Below are 11,169 nucleotides of genomic sequence, written 5' to 3'. Positions count from 1 at the left end.
CCTCAGGGTCAGGCATGGCCTCCCGTTAGGATGAGCGCTGCATCCTCCTTGGAGGGAGACCCTGGACTTCTGTGAATGTGCCTGGATCTCGTAGTGTGGAAAGCTGGGTGTTTTCAACACTTTCAGGTACTGTCATTGTGACCAGTAAGTAGTGACACTGAAAATCAAGGAGTGACAACGAACGATAACACGAGGTCAAAGTCGTAGTTGGCAAAACAATGAAAGAAACAGAACCTCAGGCCCGAGTCCGCTGCGTTCCCACTGGTTTGGAAGCCTGTGCAGAGTGGTCGGCCCGGCCTTGAGAACACTGATGCCAAAGAAGCAGACAGTCTCTGCCATCTAATCACATTCCCTTTTCTTGAGTTTTATTGTTTTGATTTGCTTACCTCACGTGACTTGTAACCATTTTATTAATTTAACACGTGATGGATGAGCAGTTTTCATTCTGTGCCTCAGCTGCCCTGCAGGCCTGCAGCGTTCTCAGCAGTGGTCTGTGTTCAGTGGAAGTGAAAATGTGAGTTCCTCAGTCATGTCCGGCTCTGTGATCCCACGGACTGTAGCCCGCCAGGCTCCTCTGTCCATGAAATCCTCCAGGCAAGAATACTGGAGTGGGTAGCCATTCCCTTCTCCAGGGGATCCCCCCGACCCAGGAGGCAGACCCAGGTCTGTGCTGCAGGCGGCTTCCCTGTCTGGGCCACCAGGGAGGTACAGCCCATGAGCGCAGCAGGGCGAGCCCCGCGTCTGCCTGCTGTTTGTTGTAGGCATCAGGCAGGGTTTCTGCCTCAGCAAACACAGATTTGTATGGCAGATTAATGGCGGCGGCAAGACTGCAGATGTTTTTGCAGGATTATTCATGTAAAACCGCAGTGCTCCTTTGCTAGATTTCAAATCTTGGGCAGCCGATGACCTTAGTTTGAAGATAATACCACCGCACTTTTGGGAGTTTAAACACAATTCAGATTTTTAAGTCTAACAATTCAAAAACACTTTCATTTCTGATATTATACTTTAATCCCAGAATTAACGTTTTTTGGCCAATCTGCAGATGCATTGGCCCATTTCTCCGAAAGGACCTTGGCAAAAACAAAGGAAGGCAATGGAGGAACAGTAGACTTTGAAATCCTACCAGTTTTCCAGTCAGAAGAATGTATAAATCACAATTCTAACCCCTTAAAACAACGCTGCCTTCCCCAGCAGCGCGGTGCCTCATGCCTGAGCCTCTGGATCCCACCCGCCTCGAGGCCCCACCATGGGGTCCAGGGAGCTCAGTCGTGAGGGCCGCTCCATTCTCCGTGAGCCAGGCACCTCCTGGCTTAGAAATGATGCGTAAGTACACAGCACGTCCGTCCACGTGCTCTTGCTGTCACTTGGGCGCAGATGGGGCGGGGTCCTGTCTGTGGGGGAGGGCGGCTGCAGTCTGGGTGGGACTCGCTGGTGGGTTCCGGGCCGCTTCGCCCTCTTGGGGCCTGCAGACCCTCCATGCAGAAGTTCTCCCCAGACGTGAGCCATGCACGGGCCCTAGTTCCTCCCCTGCGCCGCCTCCTCCCGGAGCTCCACAGCCCCGTCCCCCCACCCCCCGCCCCCCGGAGAGCTGGGAGGTCGCTGTGCTCGCAACTACCCCCGTCCCCCCCAACCCAGAGTCGCTGCTGTTGGATTGAACCCCGGTTCCCCAGCCGGTTTAGGAAAGCGCTGTTTGGGGTCTGTTTTTATTGCTGGACACGCCTCCTTCCCTCCTAAGGGCTCAGGTCAGACGAGAGGTCCCGGAAGAAGGGCCGCAGGTGCCCACCGCCCACCAAGACCACCCGGCACTGGTTCCCCGTCGCGCCCCTGACCCTAGTCGCCTCTCGGACTGGCGAGGTTCGGCTGCTGAGTGACTTGCCGGAGCCAGAGCGCATATCTAGGGACCTTGATGAGCAGGAGCGGCCCGGGCCCTTCGGGAGGCGCGGCGCCCAACAGGCCGGTGAGGAACCAGGCGCCCCGGTGCTCCCGGGTCACCGCGCCGCCCGCCACCCACCGCGCCGCGTCGGCTGCCGCGCCCCGCTCGCAGCCGGTCCGTGTGGTCACCGTGGCATTGAGGGCCCGGCCGCACTCCGCGGGCTCCACGTGCATGACCCGCAACCGCAAGGGTACCATCTCGCGGCCGCGGAGGGTCCAGCCGCCCAGGACGCCCGGCTGCGGCAGGAGGACGCGCTCGGCGAAGTCCGCGTCGGCCGTGCAGACTGGCCGCCCGGCGTCGGGGCAGCGCACGGGCCGCGCCAGGTCCAGCAGGGCCACGTCGTTGTGCCCGGTGTCCGCCTCGAACCTCGTGTGCACGTGGACGCCCTTCACGCGCACCCGGAAGTCGGAACCTGGAAGGAGGCGGAGCCGGGCTCAGGGCGACTCCGTGAGCCCCCTTCCCCCTGCGTCCCCGCCCCTCCTGCGCCCTCTGCCCCGAGTACCCCAGCGGGGCCTCTCCCACACTCCAAGTGAGGCATCCTGGGGGCGCGGCGGGAGCACAGTGAGGGGAGGCTGAAAAGGTCGGAAGAAATTAGGAAGACCCTCTCAGAGCGAATCAGACTTGCCTGTTCAGGAGTCATTTTCTAGGCTGATGGCCTGTTGACTGAAAAATGTCTGAGGAAGGAGGGTAAAATGCATTCACTATTCGCGGGTCCTGGGGACTATGGAGCAGTTCGCAACACAGCCCAGGCCCCCTTGAGGACGGGGGTCTGAATGCTCCACTTCAGCGTCAAACCAAGGGCCCCTTTCCTCGGCTATCAAATTCCGCATTGCCTGCGTCCTGTGCCCAGAATTCCGCTAGCTAGTCTCCGTTGCTTTGACTGTATGAGTGATCTCACCAGCGGGAAGCTAAACCGAGTCTGTATTTCATTAGAAACAAGAATTCGAGATTAAAGGGCTTCTTTTTATTTCTACCTGGAGAAGGAAACGGCAACCCACTCCAGTACTCTTGCCTGGAAAATCCCATGGATGGAGGAGCCTGGTGGGCTACAATCCATGGGGTCGCAAAGAGTCGGACACGACTGAGCGACTTCACTTTCACTTTTATTTCTACATAGGATAGTTTTTGTTTCCGGTGCCATCTTATAAAACTGAATGACAAAGTACTCACTCGTTTTCACACTAATGTTTCTGTACAATAGTGAGCATTTTGCTGTTGTCAGCACAAAGTTGTCCTGTATTAGAACACCCCCGCAGAAGTCTTTTCCTTCAGAATTTGTTAGTTTTACCTTTAAAAACCAAAACAGACAAGAAAGAGTTAGTGTCCCTTTGCAGCATTTGGGGCAGCACGGTGTTGTGGTTGAGAATGTGGGGCGCACACCCTCCAGCCAGCCCAGCGCACCCACCCATTACTGAGTCCCACTCAGCGGGCGGAGGCGGGGCGAGAAGGGGAGAGGTGAGCGAGGGATGCGCGGGGTTGGGGGGGGCAGTCAGCAAAGGTGCAGTTCCGGGGAGACCGAGCCCCAGCCCCGGCTCGGCCCTCATTTGAGCTCCCCTCCCGTGACCTGTCCAGTCCTGGTGGTCACTTAGCTGTGGCCGTCGCTTGGCCAGGCCTCCACACAGCGGCTATGTGCTTCCACCTGGCCAGACCCGCGAGTAAGCGTCAGGTGAGGGAGACACGCTCCGCACCTGCACACAAGTGCGCACGCGCAAGCGCACGCGCACGCGCTGGGTGCCGAGCGGTAAAGCTCTCTGTCAAGTGAAGGTCAGTATGGTTACTGAGCACTTGCGATCCACTGGTCCAACCCAGGATGTGCTGCAAGTGAGAAATGCTGTACCCGACACGCCCGAGAGCCAAGACTTAGGTAGAAAGAGGAAACGTAAATATCTCAGTTTTTAAACTATTCATTACGTGTTGAAATAATATGTAGATGTATTGAGGTAAGTAAAGCACATCATCAAAATTAATTTCACCCGCTTTCTATGCACGTGGCTGCTAGAAAATTTAAGTCAGGTCTGTGGCCAACTTGGTGTTTCTCTTGACACGGCTGAGGAAGAACGGGGTGATCTGTATTAGAGGCCTGGGATGCAAGGAAAATACAAAATGTAGGTAAACCCAAACCCACACTGGTGGTATTACTAAAAATGGTGCTTGTTTTGTGGGGGTACTGGAAAAGCAAGAAAAGAATAAAATACTGGTCAAAGTAGCAGATGAGCATAAAGGAAAGTACTTGAAATAGTTTGGGAGAAGGGTCAACATAATAACTTCATGTGTTGCTAAGTTAAAACATACCACACTGAAGCTGTGAGTTCAGCATGAGAAAGTGCTTTGAAGTGTGACATGGAGGTTGTGGATAGTTTGCCTAAATCAAAGAAAGGAGAGAGGACAGACAGGTGAAACGTAAGGAAAGATTAAAATGTGTTTCTGTTACCTGCCACGGAAAAGGCGGAAGGTTCTGCTGGCTTCGCTGGGGCCTCTGGCAGCACTCAGAACCGAGGGTTCCACACGCACAGCTGTCTTCATTGTGGCGGCCACACAGAAAGGAAGGTCAGTGCCTCCCAGGGCAGGCGGCGGGGTGACCACGGTGCTGACCCTTCCAGCCTGTTCTGTGGTGCCCATACACTTCGTGTATATGCAGAGCAGGTGGGATTTCATACCTGCTCTCAGAGACGGTGGGGGGGCGGGTAGGGGAGCCTGGCGGGGGCTGGGAAGCCCTCTCCCCACCCCCCGGCCACAGCAGGGGAGGTGGGCTTTCAGAGTCGCTGCAGAGGAAGGCCCGGGGTATGGGGGGAGGGGACTCACCGAGGGGGAGGCAGGACCTGTGGTCTCCGCCCAGCTTGTGGCCCCTTGCACAGCTGCACGTGTAGGACTCCGGTCCCGGGTGGCAGAAGTGCTGACACCCGTCCAGCCTCAGAGGGTGACATTCGTTTTTAGCTAAAAAGAGAAAAAGGGGAAACCAGAAATGTTACCCTGGAAATAGACATTCTGAACTATCCTTTAGTCCATCCTAAAGGAAATCAGTCCTGAATATTCATTGGAAGGACTGACGCTGAAGCTGAAACTTCAATACTTTGGCCACCTGATGCGAAGAACTGACTTGTTTAAAAAGACCCTGATGCTGGGAAGGATTGAAGGCGGGAGGAGAAGGGGACAACAGAGGATGAGGTGGTTGGATGGCATCACCCACTCAATGGACCCTGAGTCTGAGTAAGCTCCGGGAGTTGGTGATAGACCCGGAGGCCTGGCATGCTGCGGTCCGTGGGGTCGCAAAGAGTCGGACACGACTGAGCGACTGGACTGAACTGAACCGAACTGTCCTTGAGCGTGGGGCTCTGGCTTTTCATTCCAAACGTGCTCCTGTGAGTGTTTCCATTCGGTGTCAGGAACGAACGGGGGTGGAGCCGGCAGGCGGGGTAGGGTCTGCGAGCTCCTCACAAGGGTCCGCGTGGCCCCTCCCTGGGCTCACTGCCCACCAAGGCAGCCGGAGTTCTTAAGGGGCTTCTTCGAGGTGGGGGTCGGGACGGGCAGGGGATGCGTGTGGGGTGAAGCTGGGAGCCTGCTCAGCGCGCTGCACTTGGGCCGAGCTCTCAGGGAGGCCGCTGGAGCAGAGCGCTGGCAGGTTCCGCGTTAACGTCGAGGACAGAGCAAGTTCATTTCTACACGAAGGGGTCTCTGGCGGGAATCGGCTTTGCCCCCCCCCCGCCCCCCACCCCCTCCCCGCCGCCCCAACCCGCAACGTTTAAGGGACATCAGGTGATGAAGCTGAGGACGGTCTTGCACCCACGACCCAGGGAGCCGTGCCGTCGGGGGAGGGGCGGGGGCCCAGGGAGGGGCGAGGGTGGGGGGGCAGAGCGGGGGTCCCTGGAAGGGGCAGGGGTCCCAGGGGAGGGGCGGGGGTCCCAGGAAGGGTGGGGGTCCGGGAAGCAGCTGGGGGGTGTTGCGGGAGAGGGGCGGGGGTCCCAGGGAAGGGGACTCCCCAGGGAGCAGTGGGGGGTACGGGGGAGGGGCAGGGGTCCCGGGAGGGGGTGGGGGTCCGGGGAGGGGCGGGGCTCACCGAAGGCGCAATTGGGGCCTTCATAGCCCGGCGCACAGGTGCAGGCGTAGCCGCGAATGGTGTCCTGACAGGACCCGTTGTTGAGGCAAGGCTGGGAGGCGCAAGGGGAGCCGCCTGCGGAGAGGACGCCCCACGCGGGTGACCCCCTGACGCCCCCGGCCCAGCCGGCCCGCCTGCCCCTCTAGGACCCGTCTCCTTGCCGAGAGGCCTCCTGGAGACCCCCGGTCACCGTGGTCCCCAGACAGCACCCCCAAGCCTCGCCTTCCTCAGCTTAACCGGCTTCTGGCCGTCTGCACAAGGCCCATGGGAGCCTGGGGAGCGGGCAAGCTTCCCCCTCATCCCGCGGCCCGGGGCCCTTCCTTTGGGTCAAGGTCCAGGACCCCAAGGCTGGACACTGGGAATCCTCTGGCCTCGAGTTCTCAACCCTGGAGAGTGGACTGTCTCCTCCAATCGAAGCAAAAAGCAGAGGAGGCGGTGGGCCGGGTGGAGGGGACACTCACCCATGTATGTCCTCCAGAATTCATCCTGTCCGAGTGAACATAAGAGTGTTAGAAATCAAACACCTGTTCTTCCACCTCCTCCTGGGGCTGGGCTTGAAGATAAGAAAATGCTGACTCTGTTCACTTAGTAGGAAAATGCTGGTTGAGACAAAGAAAATGAAATTCTCTACATTTATTTCACTTAAGTGAAGCAAAGTCGCTTAGTCGTGTCTGACTCTTTGTGACCCCATGGACTGTAGTCTGGCAGGCTTTTCCATCCGTGGAATTCTTTAAGCAAGAACACTGGAACGGGTTGCCATTTCCTTCTCCAGGGGAACTACCCCACCCAGGGTTTGAACCTGGGTCTCCTGCTTTGCAGACACACTCTTTAACCAGCTAAGCCACATCTACTTAATGCCCTCTTTAACATATGTTCCGGGCTTCCCAGGTGGCTCAGTGGTAAAGAATCCGCCTGCAATGCAGGAGATGCGGGTTTACTCCCTGGGTCAGGAAGATCCCCTGGAGGAGAGCATGGCAACCCACTCCAGTATTCTTGCTGGGAAATCCTGTGGACAGAGGAGCCTGGTGGGCTGCAGTCCATCGAGGACAGACGGGACTGAGTGACTGAACATCCACGCGTGCTCCACGTCCTGCTCGGGGTGTGTTTGCTGTGACCCACTTGAGGAAGGGAAAGTGTCAGCAGCTGAGACGCAGCTCAGACCCCATGGCCTCCGGGGCACCTCCCCTCCCAGTCGTCTCCAGGGTCCCACTCCGCAGAGTGCCGGATGCAGACGTGAGAGACTCACACTGCTTTTTCCATTTTATAAGCCAACTCAACAATGATGGAAATTTGTAAATCGCGTATGGGAGGTGTTATTTTCCGGCGAGGCGTCTAAAGGCAGGAGACTACTCAGGCGTAAAGCCTGGAGGTGAGTGCGTGAACAGGCCACACACCGCCCCGGCTTCCAACAGCTCGAGTGGGGTTGCAGCCTCGGGGGGCGAGCCCAGCCTTCCCTTCACCAGGAAGTTTTCATTTCTCCCGGGTCTATGATAGTCTATGTCAGAAGAATTTTCTTATACATGGGCACCCGAGAAAATATATTTTAAAACAGCTAAAAGATATATTAGAGAGAGGCTTCCCTGGTCCCGTGGTAAAGAGTCTGCCTGCTGGTGCAAAGGACACAGGTTCCATCCCTGGCCCAGGAAGACCCCACGCGCCTCGGAGCACCTAAGCCTGCGTGCACAGCGACTGAGCCAGTGCCCTAGCGCCCTCCGGCCGCAGCTGCTGAGTCCGCGCGCCCAGAGCGGTGCTCCTCAAGAGGAGCCACCGCGCCGAGAAGCCTGAGCACCGCAAGGGAGAGGGCGCCCACCTGCCACGGGAGAGAGAGCCTGCAGCGGAGAAGCCCCGCCACAGCCAAAACAGATGATACACAAGCAGACCTTAAAACACATGTGGTGGTGGTTTGGTCGCTAAGTTGTGTCTGACTCTTGGGACTCCATGGACTGTAGCCCATGTAGTCTCCTCTGTCCATGGGATTCTCCAGGCCAGAATACCGGAGCGGGTTGCCGTTCCCTTCTCCAGGGCATCTTCCCAACCCAGGGATCAAACCCAGGTCCCCTGCATTGCAGGCAGATTCTTTACTGACTGAGCTATGAGGGAAGCCCCCTTAAAAAAAAAAATATATATATATATATATATATAATATATATATTCAAGAAACAGGTCAACATTTGTTCAGAATTGACTTTAAATATTGCTGCCTTGATATGTAAAGCATATTACATAGTTTGCTGTTCTGCGAATTTACGCAAACACCCAGCCCCTCTGTCTGCCCCCTGACAAGCCTCTGGGTAACTGAGACAGGGGAGATCGCCGCCTGGTCTTTAGTGTACGTGTCGTCACTTCTGATCCAAGTTGCTGATTCTGAGAGATGTTCTTACGGTGGAGGCATCCTAAGGAGGATTTTTGTGTTGTTGGTACATTGAAACCATGTCATCTCTATTAAAAGTACTAAAATCTGTCAGAGTCCTGACAGGCTGAGTGACCTCTGTGAGGAGTCCGGCTACTCACTGCACTAACTTGCTGAATCTGAAGGAAGAGTTTGCGGGGTTTAGGGGGACTAAGCTGCCATCGGGGTCCCCCACCGACAGGCTGGGGAACGTGATTTCCCTGCAGTGTCCAAGTCCTCGTCTGTGCAACCGGGTTAGATCAACCTCCCACGAACGTGAGTAGGTTCCTTAACTGAGTCTCTCTGGGAGAGCACGCCCCCTAAGGCGGCAGAGTAATCGGAGAGCGGGTGCGTGTGTGGCAGGGATGCGTACCGTGGACTCGCCGTGTTCAAACACTTCTCTCGCCTCCTCATAGACACAGACCTCCTCGAAGCACTCCTTCTCTAAATGCCCCTCGAAGAGCTCTTCTAAGAGGTAGGAGCCGGCTCGCCTCCACCTGGCCAGAAGTTCGTGCGCTTTCGAAGCGGGAAGGAAAACTGCAGGGCAGGACGGGGGTGCAGGCGCCTCAGTGCGGCTGCGACCAAGGCCCTAGGGCCAGGCTCTGGCCGATGGGCAGGCAGACCCACGCGTGGCCCTCAGACCCGGGAAGATCAACGTTGTCCTCCTGCTCCTGATGACACCGGGTCCCAGCCCTTCACATGCAGCCAGGTGATCAGGACGGAGCTTAGAACAGGAGGGCAGGAGCCCAAGAGTACGGGGCGGAGAGCAGGCTGTGTCCTCCGGGCAGTCCTCTGCCAGGACGAGAGCCCTCTACTTCCAGCTCAACCCGATTTGAGAAAGACCGCGTCTCTGCCATTGAGGCGGACGGGACACGAGATTACTGCTGTTTCCAGACCCCAGGCTGAAAGCAGTGACTGAATCTCGGGAAGAGGTTCTCCACCAGCACCCCTGTCCCCTCGGGGACTGTGTATCTTTCCTCTGAGCGGTGCCAAGGGTGGCCTAGGCTGGGCAGGGGTCTCTTCCTGGGTCCACTCGGGCCGTTAGGAGGTTGCAATCATATTAATAATATACTTATCTAACCAACAGATCCAGAATACTACTGTTTCAAGACACAACAACTGTTGAAAGAAACTAAATTTGCATTCTGATTTCTGTGCTAAAGCTGTGCAGTCGGGTGTATTTTGAACTCCCGGCAACCTGATTTTGGCTGCCAGTTGGCGAGGAGGCACCGTGGCCAGATGGGTGGCGGGGGTCCAGGGTCCCCCGTCTGCAGTCGCTGGTTTGGGTTCAGAGGTATAGGAAGGTTGAGGAGGGGGGTGGGGCCCTGGGCAGGGGCCCTGGAGGGGCTGGGGTCTCCTCAGAGCTCCTTGGAAGCTGTGCCCCATCCTGTCCTGAGCCCCAGACCTGGCAGCTAGCTCTGTCTGGGCCCCTGGGGACCTCAGAGGACATGGTTACTTCCGACATACTCGACACAAACAGCAGAGACTGGGAGCTGGGTGCAGGCCACCCTGGTCCTGCTGGGGCCCCTCGGCTCCCAGAGAAAGCCCCCGAGCGCCGCCCCCCGCCACGCCGCCCGAGTGCACCTACCTGTGGGCCAGGCGGCGTGCGGGGCGAGAAGGGCTAGGACCCCGAGGATGGCGAGGGGTGGCAGGATGCAGCCGGCCATGGTCAGCCCGCGGCCAAAGTCCCCGCCGGCTCCTCGTGCAGGGCGGCCGCGTGGGGGCAGGGAGCCAGCCCCGCAGAGAGAGGCTGCCCTCAGAGGACACTGCGTCAGTGCGGTCAGGGTCCTGCGTGCAGGCTCCACTCCCGCGTTTCTCTGTTAAAGCAGAGAGGGAAAACGACGGAGAAATGGAAGCCCAAGGCAGAGGGACGTGGCGCTGGCTCGTGGGGGTGGAAGTGGGAGACCGTCAGCGTTCCGGGGGGGATGGGGGGGAGGTTTCACCTCTCCCTGGTGCGGGAATGAGAGCCAAGAGCACAGAGCCGAGGCTGTTTAGGACAAGTTGGCCACCGGGGCCGCCTTTGGGAGGAACCTGAACACAGCAGTGAGCAGACCACGCCCCCAGGGAGGGGGCTAAGGCAGGCCCTCGGGGGCAGGGCCAGGGGCCTCACGAGGTCCACAAGGCCAGGCCGGGCCCGGATGGGGAGGCCGGGCCTGCAGGGTCTTCTGTCAAGGGCGGGGGAGCCCACCACCGCCTCCCGGGGAGACCAGCTCCCTGGGGCGCCAAGTGCCACGTGGGGACACGCGCTGAGAACCACGCTCAGCACGTGGGGGCAGCAGTCCGCTGACTGTGCCGGGGACAGCAAACGCACAGGGCGGTCAGCCCGGAGTCCACCCGGGGACACTGCGTCCGTCTGTCTCTGGGTCTCTGTCTCTCTGGCTGCCGGTCTCTCCTCTGTCCCCGCACGGCCCGGGTGTCGGGTTCCCGCCTGCTAAGGTCCCTGGCAAGAACTCCACGTGCCCCCACCCTGCACCCTCTGAGTCTCCCTCAGACTCTGGTGCGGCATGTTTTCCTGGGCTATCTTGGTCTTGGATGTGGGCACCATGGAGGCCCCGCTGAGCCCTCTGGGCGTCGTCTTGGCGGGCACACCCCCATGTGGTCATGATGCACCCTGGCTCTCATCCGGAGCTACGCTGTCCTGCCTGTGGTTCAGGACGACCTTCCCCGGGCTCAGCGGCTGTCGTGAGAGCCCCACCCTGCAGCCCCGAGGGCTGGGGGCTGCACCTGCTGCAGGCCGGCCCCTGGGGGCCT

The 11,169-nt window shown here is 58.5% G+C and overlaps 1 protein-coding gene across 1 annotated transcript; it reads right to left on the bottom strand.

Moving 5' to 3' along the window:
• Positions 1 to 987: 987 nt before the first annotated feature.
• Positions 988 to 10,347, bottom strand: PROZ (protein Z, vitamin K dependent plasma glycoprotein). Its single transcript, XM_043891684.1, has 8 exons — positions 10,007 to 10,347; positions 8,792 to 8,955; positions 6,491 to 6,515; positions 5,991 to 6,104; positions 4,739 to 4,870; positions 4,368 to 4,453; positions 3,107 to 3,224; positions 988 to 2,348 (listed from the first exon to the last, which is right to left on the bottom strand). The coding sequence occupies exons 1-8, from the start codon at positions 10,083 to 10,085 to the stop codon at positions 1,834 to 1,836; spliced, it is 1,233 nt and encodes a 410-aa protein (XP_043747619.1). The 5' UTR covers positions 10,086 to 10,347; the 3' UTR covers positions 988 to 1,833.
• Positions 10,348 to 11,169: the final 822 nt, after the last annotated feature.

This window comes from Cervus elaphus, chromosome 30 (genome assembly GCF_910594005.1).
Source record: "Cervus elaphus chromosome 30, mCerEla1.1, whole genome shotgun sequence".
NCBI classification, from domain to species: domain Eukaryota; kingdom Metazoa; phylum Chordata; class Mammalia; order Artiodactyla; family Cervidae; genus Cervus; species Cervus elaphus.
The sequence above is the reverse complement of the archived record's forward strand: the minus strand, read 5'-3'. Positions and strand labels throughout refer to the sequence as shown.

Coding starts and splice junctions, on each gene's coding strand:
- PROZ (XM_043891684.1), bottom strand. CDS start 10,085: ATGGCCGGCTGCATCCTGCCACCCCTCGCCATCCTCGGGGTCCTAGCC. Junction 6,516..8,791: donor TTGAACACGGCGAGTCCACG/GTACGCATCCCT, acceptor TCACTCGGACAG/GATGAATTCTGGAGGACATA. Junction 3,225..4,367: donor TTCCGCCTTTTCCGTGGCAG/GTAACAGAAACA, acceptor TGGTTTTTAAAG/GTAAAACTAACAAATTCTGA.